General features: G+C 47.4%; 1 protein-coding gene across 14 annotated transcripts in view; it reads left to right on the top strand.

Moving 5' to 3' along the window:
• Nucleotides 1-14,997, top strand: part of LOC148658551 (ankyrin repeat and SAM domain-containing protein 1A-like) — a 133,045-nt gene that overhangs the window by 73,422 nt on the left and 44,626 nt on the right. For 12 of the 14 annotated variants that reach the window (XR_015940099.1, XM_088639885.1, XM_088639891.1 and 9 more), the window contains one exon: nt 12,818-12,877. The exons of 1 other annotated variant lie outside the window; for it this stretch is intronic. Coding sequence is in view for 12 of the 13 variants with exons in the window: in XM_088639885.1 (XP_088496011.1) it covers nt 12,818-12,877 (60 nt within the window). In the remaining variant the exon portion in view is untranslated. The remainder of the gene's footprint in view (nt 1-12,817; nt 12,878-14,997) is intronic. One more of the 14 variants, XM_088639888.1, reaches the window with a different exon arrangement.

The following is a 14,997-nucleotide window of genomic DNA, read 5'->3' on the forward strand; positions in this document are numbered from 1 at the left end:
TATAATAATAATAATAATTGCTTACACTTATATAGCGCTTTTCTGGACACTCCACTCAAAGCGCTTTACAGGTAATGGGGACTCCCCTCCACCACCACCAATGTGCAGCATCCACCTGGATGATGCGACGGCAGCCATAGTGCGCCAGAACGCTCACCACACATTAGCTATCAGTGGGGAGGAGAGCAGAGTAATGTAGCCAATTCATAGAGGGGGATTATTAGGAGGCCATGATTAGTAAGGGCCAATTGGAAATTTGGCCAGGACACCGGGGTTACACCCCTACTCTTTTCGAGAAGCGCCCTGGGATTTTTAATGACCACAGAGAGTCAGGACCTCGGTTTTACGTCTCATCCGAAGGACGGCGCCTGTTTACAGTATAGTGTCCCCGTCACTATACTGGGGCATTAGGACCCACATGGACCGCAGGGTGAGCGCCCCCCGCTGGCCCCACTAACACCTCTTCCAGCGATAAGAGCCATCGGCCCCATCTGATTCGTTCGGTTCTTCAGTAGCTGATTGATAATCATGTCTCTGAGGTTTTTGCAGCAGGAACTTCGTTATCAACAATGTAAAAAATAAAATCTTTCTGATATTTCCCCTTAGGCAGCAAGGCACCTTTAATAGAAAATTTAACGAACTCGCACAAAATGCTTCCTCCCCCTTCTCCACGCAGCGTTACAGCCATTTCAGCGAGCTGTGAAATAATTGTTTTTACTGCACAATAATGAAGTATCTCGTCCCTCGCCCATGTGTGCTGGTGATGAAGTTAACGATTGGCACCACGTGGCTCTTTAATTGACTTCTTTGTTAGGCTTGTATAGGGAGTAAGTGCAGGCAAGGTGCTGAAGTTAGAGGAATGAACGCCAGATCTCACTGTCACACATCAGGAATCTCTGTAGACTCAGCTCTCTTTCCAGTGAGAAGCCTGCATACTTTCCCAGCCAGTCAGTGCCCATCCATTAAGGCCTTTGTGTCCTTGGGATCTTTGATCAGCAGCCCTGATTGTAAAGATTGGACCGATTTCTGAGCCGAAAGGACATATGTTTCTTTAAACAACCTTGTTGTCTTTAATCACAGTTTTTGTCGTCACATTTTTGAGATGCTGCTGCTTTAATTAAAACAAACAGTTGTGAAACTGAGCTGAGCTGCTCTTGGATAACCTACACGAGCCATGATTTCTGTGTGCGGCAGATGTTTGTCTACCAGTAGATCAGTGTCGGGACTGCAGCAGTGACTGCATGGGCGCATAACAGGAGAATATGGACAACATACAGTGTATGAAAATTAATTTGAAAAACACCAGTGTGTTTATATGGGTGCGTCACTCACCTCTTGTAGACAATGTGGGGAATTATTTAAAAAGGCAGACAGTTTTGTGCTGTATATAGTTAAAAGCATATGTTATGTTAGGGGCAGCACAATGGAACAGTGGTTAGCATTGGTGCCTTGTAGTGCTGGGGCCTATGGGTTCAGTTCCTGGGTTGTTATCTCCATGGAGTTTGTATGTTCATCCCATACAAACCTGCAACCCCGTGTTGCATAAAGCAGTTAGAAAATGGATGGGTGTTATTTTAAAATTGTATAACACACTAATAAGGCCTCATTTAGAGTATTATGTACAATTTTGCTCGGCATGCTATAGAAAATAAACCGCTGCTCTGGACTCAGGAATCCGTCCAGAGAGGAACAGCCAAACGCATTTTAGGATCACGAGAAAGTCCCACACTAACTGATTGAATTATCCATGTCTTCTGAAAGTTAAATCGGGCAGTTAGGAGTGTGTCCTGTGTTGAATGTAAATTGGAGAATTTGAACTTGGGGATAAATGTGGAAATATTAAGGTCTGTTTGCATTGCAACACCAAGCACAAAAGGGAGCAGAGACCACTCGAGTGTCTGTCCTCTACATCATTTCGGAGGTGTGAATGGACACTCATCCAAGAGGCTGATTTTACTCTGTAGTCTGGTAGGAAACATGGACAGTCCTCAACTGGGGGTGCTTGTTTTATTAGAGCAGTACTCCCTCATTAGAGGCTGAGGGAAAGGTGTAGGAGCTGCCCGCGTACACGTTAGACACCTGTCCTGCAAGTCTGTGTTTTTTTACTGCTTCCCCATCTGTGATCTGGTATCTCCACACCTAGAGTCTCATCCCTGTGTGAAAACAAGCTCTGCACAAGAACCAGTTCCCCAGCAGTTACTGAACCCTGCTGAAACCTTTCCAATTAGAATCAGGGAACCGTTTTCATAATAGCCTGCTTTCTGACCTCTCGGCAGCCACAGCCGCCCAGCGATGGAGTTTTACTGAAGGCGGACATGGTGCCAAACTCATCTGATTCTCTGTAGCAATGAGATTAAGTGTGCGTGTGTAAAATGGAAAAGCTTTTCATCCACATCTCCATCCACTCAAATGTCAGCGCAGTAATCACCTGGAATGTAATTAGGCAGAGATTGACAAGACCTTCTTTCTTTTTTACCTTGAAATACAAACTATACCTTTACTTAATTGAAATAACTGATTCCTTTGGGGGCTCTGCAGATGCCTGCCAGATTAAAATGAGCAGCCTTGGGCTAGGAATGGAGTTGTGGCCAAACACCAGGAGTTGAATTAATGTTCACACAACCGGTGCAGGACAATTTGCAGGAGAGAAAGGAGCTGTTTTTGGGGGAGCTCAAATAACTGTTAGTTGTTTTTTTGGGTTGGTTTTAATTTTTTGCCAGTGTTTTTGTTGCACACCCTGCCTCTTGATCTGCCTGGACTTGAACCGTATGTGTCCCTTTGCGGACTCTGAAGATGTAAGTCCCTTCGTGCTCGTAGAGATGCCTTTTGCTGCAACCTGACATCTCATAATTGCAGCAGATTAGCTGTGCCCAGAATCAACACTGGAAAGCAGTTCCTAGTCTGAAATCCAATAGCTTTTGCCATTTGGGAACCGCTGTAACTGTGCACCACCAGCGTTCTGTCTTTGTATTCCAGCTGAGGATTGCTCAAGCCTGGCTTCTTCTTGAACGATTGATCCTGAGAGACCGGACCCTCTCTAACAGGGCTGAGCTCTTTTTAACTCTTGAGAGACTGGCTCGCAGCTCTCCCAACAGCTCAGCTCTTGCGATTTCATGTTCATGTGTCAGAGGGGATGCTGTCTGAGGGTTCTGTCGTTCCCAAGAGCTTTGTATTACAAAACCAAAAATCGCAAACAAAAACCCACTCATCTTTCCACTCGGTCGTGACTATTGATCTCATCTTCAGAAGACACTGAAAACTAGCGTTTTGACCCTCCCCCAGACAAAACGGGGGAGTGAAAAGGATTGCTGGAAGAGCCGGTGAGCTGCTAAGCACGTGCACACATTCTGTGGGCCTCTGATACGCAGTTTTCTTTCAGCCCTGTGGGAAATAACAGCCAGCGAGATCGGAAGAGACTCACAATCAGACTGTCATGCTTCGGTGTTCCTCCAGTGTTGATAAATCCATCACAGCAGTCGCTGGTCGAAGCCCTTCACTTAAGGAGCAGTGCTTCTGATCTCCTGCAGTCCCCTTCTGATCCTTCTGTCTGTTGTAACTGTAGTCAGCACCATAATGAGCCGGAGCTTTCTCTTAGTCTGCGACGTGCTTATTCTTCCATAACAGAAAGCAGGTGAATGATGGAAGACATTACCAGATTAACTTGCACAGGTGACAAAGGTTAGCTGGGATATTTGAGCACTAGGGTTGCTCAAAGCCCGATACCTTTCAATTAATCAGAAAGAATGAAATGTATAAATCAATAAGAAAGACGAACAGAATGAGATCCTTTGACCATCAAGTGTTGCCCTTCCTAACGTGCCTCACATCAGCAGGCTGCTGGAGTCAAGATGGAGGAATTGAATTCCTCCTGGGGGAAACAAATTACCATGCTGAGACGGTTCAGGAAGCAAAACTGGCTGTAAAGGATTTTGAGTTTTGGAGCAAATCTTATTCGATTTCCGGTAGTGGTTCAGTGAAGGAAGACATGAGAACATGGCGCAGTCTAAGAATAGAAGCAAGTCAGTGCTTCTGGTTGATAACCTGGGCTCTAAAGGTCAGCCTTGAGTACTCTCCTCTTACCTCGGGCTGCTGCAAGAGCCCTTTCATTTGTCAATAAATAACACCGTTGGAAGGAGGTTGGGAGGACATGTTGAACTAAATGGAAGAAGGGGGCTGGAATCATGAAACCGTTATTTTCCATAATGCAGGGTGGTGTCTCCATTTCTGACCTTGGAATATTAAATCAATATGACTTATCAATGCCCTGTAGTGAACATTAGGCTCCTCTCGTAGTTGAAAGGCCTTGAGGAAAGACAGATCGGCTCTGGGGTTCAAATGCATGCTAAGAGAATGTCCTAATCCACCCACACATGTCTTATTGTATCAGATGGCTCTCAGGCTTATTTAGCGTCCTGTAGCATGTGCCTGGTTGGACTCCCTGTCCTTTTGCGATTGCTGTGAGTTAACGTTTCTGAAAAGACTGAAGGAAAGCTGCAAGAGAGGAATGAAGGGGAAGAATGATGTGGGTGTGGCGACAGCCTCAGTGCATTCAGCAACAGTGCAGAGTGCAGAGCGGTCAGGATGTTTCTACCTGCTTGGAATAGGATCAGGTTGCACAGCTGGCAGTAGTCTACTTCCTTGTATTTGCATAAATATCGTGTTTTGCATCCCAATGAATCTTGAAGTGCTTTGAGTATAAGGGATCCCATTCATCAAAAAAGGAATTGCTTCACCCGGCGGATTGAAAGGCAACTTTTGGGAGGCCAGATTGTGCAAACCCTGAGTGTCACCAGTCACTCATCAATTTTGCAAACAGTATCCTAGGATCTGGTCTCTCTGGTGTATGTCTCCTCCTACAGCACATACTAGGATGTTTGGGAAATTCGGGGGAAATCTAGGGAAAGAGCACCACTTCCTGGTCACCTGCTGCAGCCTGGAGCCCTATGATTGACAGCTGCCTACAGATTAATGCTGGATGTTTCGGGTTTGTTACTCTGTTTTGACTAGAGTTCAGTTGATTCTGAATCGACTCATGCGTCTGGGTCTCTGCTTCAGTACTATCTGTACAAAAGCCTGCAGCAGCGTTAATACGCACAGGATTCACCTGTTTAGCAGTGGGAGTGTGATTGCCCAGTCCTGAGCCAGGATATTTCGCTCGTCTCCACTGAGCTGTTGCAGCCTAGTTTCCCGCCCTGTCGCACTCCAATCCCGTTCCCAGTTCATCGTGTCACCTGGCTGCTCTGGGGCCCTCCTCTGTGGTGGAACAGCGGGGGCCACCCTGCTGCCACCCATTCAGCTTTCACTCACTTCCACCTGGGGTGACAGCTGACCCAAACAAAGAGGATTATCTTTCATTTCTAATAGATAATTTAATTCCGGGTTCAAGGCCCTGATCCCGGGCCCTGGGTTCAATTCCGGACTGGGGTGCTATCTGTGTGGAATTTGTTTTTAATAACATCACTTTATTAACCCTTTATAATTTCTTGCATTAGGAATTTGTCTTTTTGCATACCCCAGCTTGCTCTCCATGAGACACACAGACACACAGACAGGGAGAGAAGCTTGGGGTCAGAGCGCAGGGTCAGTCATTTATAGGGCGCCCCTGGAGCAGTTGGGGTTAAGGGCCTAGCTCAGTGGCCCAAAGGAGTAGGATTCCTCTGCCGGCTGTGGGATTTGAACCGGCAACCTTCCAGCCACAGGCGCAGATCGTTAGCCACAGAGCCACCTCTGAGTGAGTTTTCTCCAACAGTCCAGAGACATGCTGGTAGGTTAATTGTCTTCTGGGATAATTGGCCCTGGTGTTGGTGTGTGTTCATGTCTGTGGCTGTGTCTGCCCTCTGATCGCCTGGGGTCCCGTCCAGGCTGTACCCTGCCTTGCGCCTGTTGCTTGCTGGGATAGGCTCTGGTTCCCCCGCGCCCCCCGAACTGGATTAAGCACTTCCAAAATGGGTGGACATTGCGGGAACATCCCCACATTCAGGAATCGCTCTCTTTGCGGAGATGGTTTCTGATGTTGCCCTCCCACATGGCAAGGCGAACATTCCCATGCAGGCACAATCCCCTTGGCTGCTCCCCGGGAGACCGAATTGGAGGCGCCAGGATTGAGCTGGCATGAAACTCTTGTCTCCTTCCCAGTACAATGCCTGCTCATGACTTGCTAATGTGGCCTCTCGGCGGTCCTCTCTCCGGCCAGACGTGACGAGCGGCAACTGGGCTTTGTTCCGGCGGTGAATGGACACTGGACAAAAGAAGGCTCCAGGGAAAGCTAACAGGATGAGTTGGGGGGGGGGGGGGGGCTCTTGGTGCTCTGGTCTCCTTTCCAGCCTTTCACAAAGTTTGTAGAGCTTCCCCTCTCCTCTTAAGCCGCTTTCCTGGGCAGCTCTGATTGATCAGCGCTGAAATAGCGAGCCAGTTTGGACTTTTTTTTCAGAGAGAGGGAGCGTGGAGTGGGCAGGCCTGTGACTTTTCCGCCCTGTGAGAAAGAGCAGAGATGACGCGCTCTGGCTGCTGAGTGATTCAGCACCGCCATCCCAGCCGTGCACTGCTGTAACTCTGTTAGGGGGATTTTAGTGTTCCACACACATTTTATTTTGGTTCTCCAAGGAATCCTGTAAGACGGGTAGTAACATTTCAGCTTCTTTTTTTGTTACGGGGGGGGGCCCTAGCTGCTAGATATAAGGTGGTTACCCCAAATGGCAAATTCAAGTTGTGATGTGGTGAAGAACTACCTGGGGACTGACCATCTTTCTGGCATTTGAAAGGGTCTTCAGACTACCTTCTGCTTGTCATCGTCAGCGCTTGTAACATAAAGAACTTTTAAAAAGGACCAATCGGGCACCAGTCGCCTGCGCGTCACTAACACGAGTGTCGCTCGCTGTGTCAACGGGGCTTCATTTCCCCCGCAGGACTTTGTTTTCCTCTTCCAAGCTTCCAGGAGTTCACAGAGTGCCGGGGTGTCTGGCGACTGCAGACTGGCAGCCTGGCGTGCACTTTTGTCTGGTTGCCCTTTGTCCTTCGGTGTCATGCAGCCATCTGCTCTGGAATCTGCCTTGTCGCTTGTCGCACAGCGTTCGCAGGCCCTGCGTCGCAGCTGTTGACCCATGTGACCCTGTGAACTTTGCCCTTCCCATTGTTTTCCGAGTGCGTCGGCAGAATGCTTTTCTTGCGGCTCTTGATTTCCTTTGTGCTGTGACCTGCATGCGTCTCTCTCTCTGGCTAATCTGTTTACCCATCCTTCTACAGCCATCCATCTATCTGCTTTATCCAATTCAGGGTCGCAGGGGAGACCGAGCCTATCCTGGCAAGCCACGGGTGCGAGGTGGGATTCACCACAGGCCACACATAGATACACTCACACCAGGGCCACCTTTCCCAGGAGCCAATTAACCTACCAGTAGAGTGAGGGAGGAAACCGGAGCACCAGGAGAAAACCCATATGAACCCAGGGAGAACATACAAACTCCACAGAGATAGCGCCCCAAGGCCTAGAATTGAACCCAGGGCCCCAGTACTGAGAGGCTACAGGGCTAACCACTGTGCTGCCATCATTCACAATACATATGCTTTAATGAGATCAGTGTTGCCATCTTTTAGCCCAATCTCATTAGTTCTCAGGCTAAAGTTGGGCCAATTGGGATGAAGACCGTTAAGGAAAACCAGGTTGTACTTGTATGTTGTTTTGGTGGACCTGTAGGTGGTGCGCTTGGGTCTGAACCAAGAGTTCCTGACTGATAACCCATTATAGTGATGGGGGACATTGTGTTTTAAGAGGAGACTTCCTTCTGGTGCAGTGTCAATTCTGGAGTCTTCAGTCTTGGTTTGCCCCAAACTGGTAAGCCTAAATCATCCATCTCAAATAGACTGGGGGAAAATATAACTTAAACTTGCTGAACAATCGATCATGCAACTTGTTCATTGGAGGAAACTCTTGTCCTTATGAGCCGAACATCTGTGTTCCTTGTGTTGTGTAAATCGCTTAATTTAACAAATCATGTGCAACTGTTTATCACGTAAATTTCCTGAAGTCTTTTGAATTGGGCTGTGTCATGGTAACCTGGTAAATGTGCTGGCCTGGGACTGTCCAGGACCAGAACACTTGGTCATTTACTCTCTTCTGTTCATAAAAGTATGGGTCTAACCCCAGTGTCCTTCTTAAATTCCCCTCGGGGCTTGTACGATCGGGCCTCCCTGAAGTTCGCCCTTACTTCAGCTCCACTTCTGCACCAGTGCTGAGTAGAGGGACTGCTGTATGTCACCCAGCTGCGTGGGTGAAGTGGGTCCTCTCCTATACGTAAAGCTCTTTGGGATCAAAAGAAAACGCAGAGCGCTGTCACATTACGATGAATCCACTGAAATATACTTGGAGCTCAACTAGTTTTGCAATCCTAATATTAATCCCGTGGATGACCATCCGAGTCATCTGAGAACTAACCGAACTCTCTTCACCTTTTTCCCCAGAAGAGCCGGGGCTGTGACTTTTGTAGCTGTTCCAGCAGGGAGTTTTCTCCCGTTGATCAGGAACACCTGTGCCCCAGGATATTACCTCAGTTTCACCGAGGGCAGGAAGGGGAATTCCAGAATCCGGCTGGTTCGGTGTACGCTTCAGGATCCTCACGTTGGCTCATTATAGAAAAGTGTGCCCATGTGAGTGCATTCCCTGCCAGTGATTTCACCCTGCTGTGGAGCAATCGTGTGATTTGGACTGGATGACCCTTTGGAAGGCCTTAGACAGGGCAGTGGTCTGCATGTTGGACACTCATAGGGCTGTGTCTCCGATTAGCACCTGCCTCTGAACCTACCCACACTCGCGCTGGGTCATCTCTGTCTGCGGTACTGCAGCCCAGCCAAGAACAGGCCAAGACTGTTTCTTGCTGGAAACTCAGCAAGAGCTTGGATCAGGTCTTCTTAGGCCCACGCTTTTTTCCTTGTGTCTTCGGTAACTTATAACGTTTAAGATTTACTCAAGCAGAGTATGAAGTGAAGCCGAATTGGCTGTCTCAGAGCTGTAGTGTAAGGAAATCCATAAAAAGCAGGTGGCTAGATGTTTGTGTTGACTTCTGTGACGTTATTGTTCATTCTCAATTTTCTGTCCTAACGTATACAATCTTATTGACTTAAATTTGTGATATTTATAAATCTGAAAGCAGTTGCCATTATTTTATCTTGCAAATGTCACCTTTGTGAGCCCTTGTACTCTAATGAACAGTGCCGTGGGCTTTGTAATGATAAGGTAGTCAGGACCCAGGTTTAACTGTACCTTCTACACTTGACCTGACCTGGATATCCAGGTCCAGAGGAGAGAGTGCCACCTACTGGTCAACCAAAACCGCTTATAGCAACAACCTGGTTGCCATCAGAGGCCTTGCTTCCCAGTATTGGCCAAACTCAGCCTTCCTTAGTTTCTGAGAGCTGACAAAGACCAAGCTACAACATTAGGCAACAGACATGCTCAGGAGATGATTGTAATGTGTTGTGAAAAGTAACTGTATCTGCCTGGTGTATAATGAGCAGCCCATTTCTAACTGGCAGGGAGAGAGTATGGAATCATCTTATGGCTGCTCTTCTAGTCACATGGATTGTGGCTTTAAGTGCAGTCGTTCTCCCGGAGGTTAAGGCTTGGACATGAAAGGGTCTTGCTAAACCTATTATCTAACCACTTCTGGTTAGATCTGTGGAGCCCTCCTTGTCTGTGTTGGAAATTCATCACTGCCTTTTCTCTTGAAAGCAATCGCAGCCATTATCTTATTCCAATTAAGTACAATCAAAAGGACTTGGGCTTGAGGAGCAGTCCTATGACAGCAAAGCCTAAAGGGCAGACTTGCTAGTTAACCTCAAATAAAAGCAATTCTAGCACTGGTTATGCCACAGGAAATTCCTCTTTGGTCGCTGTTTTTTTTTTTTTTCCACGGTCAACTGCTCTCGCGATTTAGTGATAGCCATCATCGCCGTGTGGCAGTCATCCTTATCCGGCCAAGGAAGTGTGCTCTGTCAGAACTGTGCTTGAAGGTGAGCAGTAAAGGACTGTAGGGTACAACAGGGAGAGGCTCTCCTGTAGGCGAGAGAGTGGCAATATTCTACAGCAGCAAAATGAACTGCCAGGTTACGGAAATTGTCAGCTATAGAAACCCTGCATTTGATTTCACACAAAATGAGCTATATCAGATATTTGAAACACGACCGAGTTGACACGCAATTTACTGTCCTGAGCCAGCTGTTTGACAGAGTTGCTGTTGGATGACAGTTGGGTTGCAATTCCAAAACCGAAGTCCTGACTCTCGGTGGTCATTTAAAATGCCAGGGCGTTTCTTGAAAAGAATAGGGGTGTAACCTCAGCATCCCGGCCAAATTTCCCATTGGCCTTTACCAGTCATGGCCTCCTAATAACCCCCTTCTCTGAACTGGCTTCATCGCTCTGTTCTCCTTCCCACTGATAGCTGATGTGTGGTGAGTGTACTGGTCACTATGGCTGCTGTCACATCATCCTGGTGGGGCTGCACACTGGTGGTGGTGGAGGGGATCCCCATTACCTGTAAAGCGCTTCAAGTGGAGTGTCCAGAAAAGCGCTATATAAGTGTGAGCAATTATTATTATCTTCCACAGAGATCTGTACTTTCAGCATGATCACTACAAAATGCTATATTTTGGACGTGCTTTAAATCCACTTTTGGAAATTCAAAACAATTTTACCTCAATGTTGGAGTGGAACGTGCCGTGTTGAAGTGTTGCTGAAGCCGATACCTTGGTTTATTTAAAAAAACAACTGGATGAGACTCAAGGGTCAATTAAATTTGAACTACCAAACAGGCTAGATGGGCCCAATGACCTTCCTCTTGTTTCCAGACGTTTGTGTGTTGTGCTGTCTGCCTTCTAGCACGTGAGGGTGTGTCGAGAGGCTGCGCTGGTCATCTTTATTTGACATACTGGCAGTATCCTTTTACACAGCTGTGTTGAAAGTATGAAATGAAGAAAGTCCAATCAGTTGGTTAGGATACTGTATGTTTTAATTTGTCATCCCTTGGTGGCCTTTAAAGACACTGTAATGATCCAGGGCTCTCCTGCTGTTCTGTCCAGAGGAACACAGACATTGTTATTGGCTCAGACAAGCAGGCTTTTTATGTGGGCTCTAATCAATGGCTTGTCTGCTGTCTCCTCAATGGTTTTCAATAGGATGGCCATAAATATTAAATGATGAGGCAAGAATCTGTTTTGCGGTCTCAATTGAAGGAGGCAAAATTGAAGATAACCTGACAAATAAACAGACGACTGTAGCACCTGAGAGAAGCTTTAAAACTGTGAAGTGTTACATTTGGCAGTGGATTTTTGTCTGTTTGGTCTCTCTGAGAAGTACTCATCTAGGTCTAATCGATGAAAGCTGATGACCCCGTGTGGTCATTTTGGAACCATCAAGTTTAGTCAAGCGATCAACAAAATGCTCTGCTGCATGCTGGGTAGAACAGGTGCTGTATCATTCTTTAAGAGAAATCACAGAGGTTCTGGTGCGCTCTGTGAGTCAGGTCACACGGCATGCAGACCTCTCAGGACAGCTCTCGTGCTTCCTTTCCCTTTGCGTTGTTGAGATTCCGTAGGCGTTCTTGGCTTCCCTAGAATGGAGGGGGGGTGGGGTGGTAAGGGCATGGAAGGGGGCGGTGGGTCTGCAGAGGTGTGAAGAGGGGGTGTTTCTGGGATTCCGTTGGTCGGGCCCCAGCAGATGGCTTGGGTTGACCCGTTACTAAGCTCAGACATCTGCTGCTGTCACAGCGCTGGGCTCTTCACTTCATGCAGAGTCCTGCCTCTTTTCGCCAGGCTGCCTGGACGTGGAGATATGTGCAACACACCAAGAAACAGAAAAACATCAGTATCTGGGAAACTTGGCCTAATGTATCACACACAGGGCCTGACACAGACGCTTGCCTATAAAAAACAGTGTTGGTCGCAGATGGAGAGCAACACGGTTCGTAAAACGGGTTGTGTGAATATCGACAACAGGTGCAAGATGTCTGAAGCTTCTTGCATCAGCTTAAGTAAATTAACAGAGACAGGTGTGTGAAATTAATATTATATCAGTGGTGCTGCTTTTCTGTTCAGTCAAGATAGTTTGTCGAAACCTGAAACGGATGAAGCTGCTATGCAGCAGAAGTCCCATCTATTTCTGTGCCAAGAGGGAACATGACTATGCATTTGGGTCTTTTCTCTGTGTGTCCTCTGAACTCTTTGTACACCACTTAATTTGCACATTAAGTGCCATAGAGCAGACCGTCTGTAGCCAGTGTATCTGAGCCAGGTGATAAGAGGAAGCAGGGGAGTGCCTGATTACACAGGGTGTGCATGTTGGCATCACTTCATTAAACTGCTACCGAGATACTTTGGAAGCATCTTACACCAGTCATGAGCATCGCCCTCCCAATTGCTTTCATCTTCAGAGTAGCACAACACTCTTGCTATGCTGTAAATTTCAGGGGCAGATGTGTTATGGGATTAATTCTACAGACACAGTGTAGGTGTGTCTGAGCAGCCTTGACAAAAAACAAAGCACAAAACAGAGCAGACACAAACATACCCGTCTGAGTTTGCTTGGTTTTGTGAATCATACAGGGCCCGAGGCAGAAGGGTGGATTTTTTTTTTTTACACCACAGGCACAGGAATATTTTGTGGAATTAGACGCTCATGCTAGGTTTTAACGCTCAGTTCACGCCGGGACACGGTGCCTCATCAAGGTATTAGTGATGTAGACTCCACACACGCTGTCAGGCTCAGCCTTGGCAGTGCGAGAGTGGCGATGGTTTGTAAAAAACGGAATGACGATTGAATTTCTTCCAGCAGAAAGAGAAACCGATGCCTCCGACCGCAATACCTCGGAGAGCTAAGTCCTTTCACAGCGTAAGATCACCTTTTAAGCAATATGCTTTGGTATCCTGTGAGCTGTTCTTTTTTTGGTTTTGTGTTTATTTTGCTTTGTTCTTGGTTGGGGCGGGTAGCAGTGTGCGGTAAGGGGGCGCTGGGTGTGAGGGAAGTTGGGGCGTCAGATGGGCGCGGCTGCAGGCTGGTTTCCCCAGTGTCTCGCAGCACAGAGGCCTGAGACCCCTGCCGAGCCCCAAGGCTGGATTCTGCCGTTCTCCCCACTGCTGTTTTTGTTCAACTCAGTCCCTTTTTCACAACACAAATCAATTTGAGCACAAAATCCTCAAGACATAGAAAGGGGGACCCCTGTATCCTCGTGCTAGGTGCTTCAGTAGTGTCCCACTAGGAACTTGACCCCTCTCAAGCAGAAGATATCAGCCCAGCTCTGCCCCTGCTTTTCCTAGCAGTTTCGGAGTCTTCCACTACAGACCTGCAGTCCCATTGTGACCGAATTTGAGATTTAAAGTCCGTCCAAGTGTGGAAAAGGAATGTCTGTCCTGTGTTCAGGGGGACATGGGTATTGACGTCACTGGTCATTTTGTGGTCTGGTCTCCAATCCTGCAACTCTGCGACGACTCCGTTCGACTCCCAAGAGGATGGAAAAAGTAGAAACCCCAACCTCATGTTCCAGTGTACTCAGATGCGTGCATGCCTCACGAGGGATTGTGGTGAAAATCCGAACCCTCTTGTCAGCAATATGCCTCCAAGCAAGACTGGAAGAAGGGAGACGTTATTTGCACGTGGACGTGGGGTCACGCAGAAACCATCTAATGTCCAAGTTCGAAGACCGAAGCAGTTCTTCAATGTTCAACAACAATAAAGCAAGGGGCCAACTGGGATAAAAATGTTTAACTTTGGGCCGTGACACCCCACAATCTATCCCTAATCTAAATCCTAGGGTGCAGGTGAGACTGTACCCTGGACAGGATCCCTATCTTACCGAGGAACCTCAAGAAATGCCAAATTATCCTAGTTGGCATGTCTTATGGAGGCAGGAGGAACTCAAACAAATGCAAAGAGAACCAGAAAGCTCCACATGTAGGATGCAGGATCTTAAAGCTCGGAGATTTAAGCTTAAAGCTCCTCCATGCATTTCTTTGCATGTAAAAACTTAAGTGTCTTTCTGGAAGTCTGTTCCAGCTTGAAGGATGATCCAGAGTTTTCAAAGTACCGCCGTGTCTCTGAATACAGATATTTGTCCTGGAAATTCTCTTTGAAAAGGGAAAATTCAATGAATTTCAACTGCATCCTTTTACTAACTTAAACGACAGAGTAGCCCGCATTTCGTTTTGAATTCACGTAGCTGAGGACCCTTCTCCTAGGGTGATTCCTGAAACCAAACGTTCAGTGTGGGCCATCATAGACTTGCCATAGAAGTGCCACCCAGTCTGATTTTATTGCTGCCTGTTATCAACCTGCTATTAAGATACAGTTCCTCACTTCCACAGTTTTATCCCACTATTGTACAGCAGCTCAGAGTGGCCAGAATCCAGCTGTACGGGCCTGTTTGCAGAGTTGAGACCCTGTCTCCTGTAATGGGACAGCCCCCCCATCACAGCAAACTGGGGCAAGAGCTCCCACATTCCGCAGACCCTGCTGCCTCAGGCCAGGTGGAAACTCCTGAACTGAGTTGACTTTTTTTTTTGTAGCAAAATGGGACAAACCAAAATCTGTACCTGCACTGCAAATTCTCCTCTGGAGCCATCAGCTTTGTTGTCCCTAAAGGCGCACTGGGCCTGAGTCAGTGGAGTTCTGCTCATTGCTGGGGCTAAACATTGGGGGTGGGCCAGTTCTGTTCCACATGGCAGGAACTGTAGTCTTGCTGCTTCCTGTGTTGGTGGCTCAGGGGAGAGGGGTTATCCCGAAGTTTTCCTCTCAGGACACCCGAATCTGGCAGGCTAGCGTATTGCTCTTATTAAAGAGCAAAAGAACTCTCCCAATCCCAAAACCCTAACTTAAAACCTACAGAGATCCACTTGTTTGGGATCTGAAGACGTTAAATGACAAACAGCCAGTATGACACACGCAGTGTTTCTTTAATGAAATTGGGGAGGAGTGGAGGTGAACTTCCTGGTTGTCCTGTCAGAGAAATTTCGTGG

The sequence above is a fragment of the Lepisosteus platostomus genome, chromosome 7 (assembly GCF_059453375.1).
Source record: "Lepisosteus platostomus isolate fLepPlt1 chromosome 7, fLepPlt1.hap1, whole genome shotgun sequence".
NCBI lineage: Eukaryota > Metazoa > Chordata > Actinopteri > Semionotiformes > Lepisosteidae > Lepisosteus > Lepisosteus platostomus.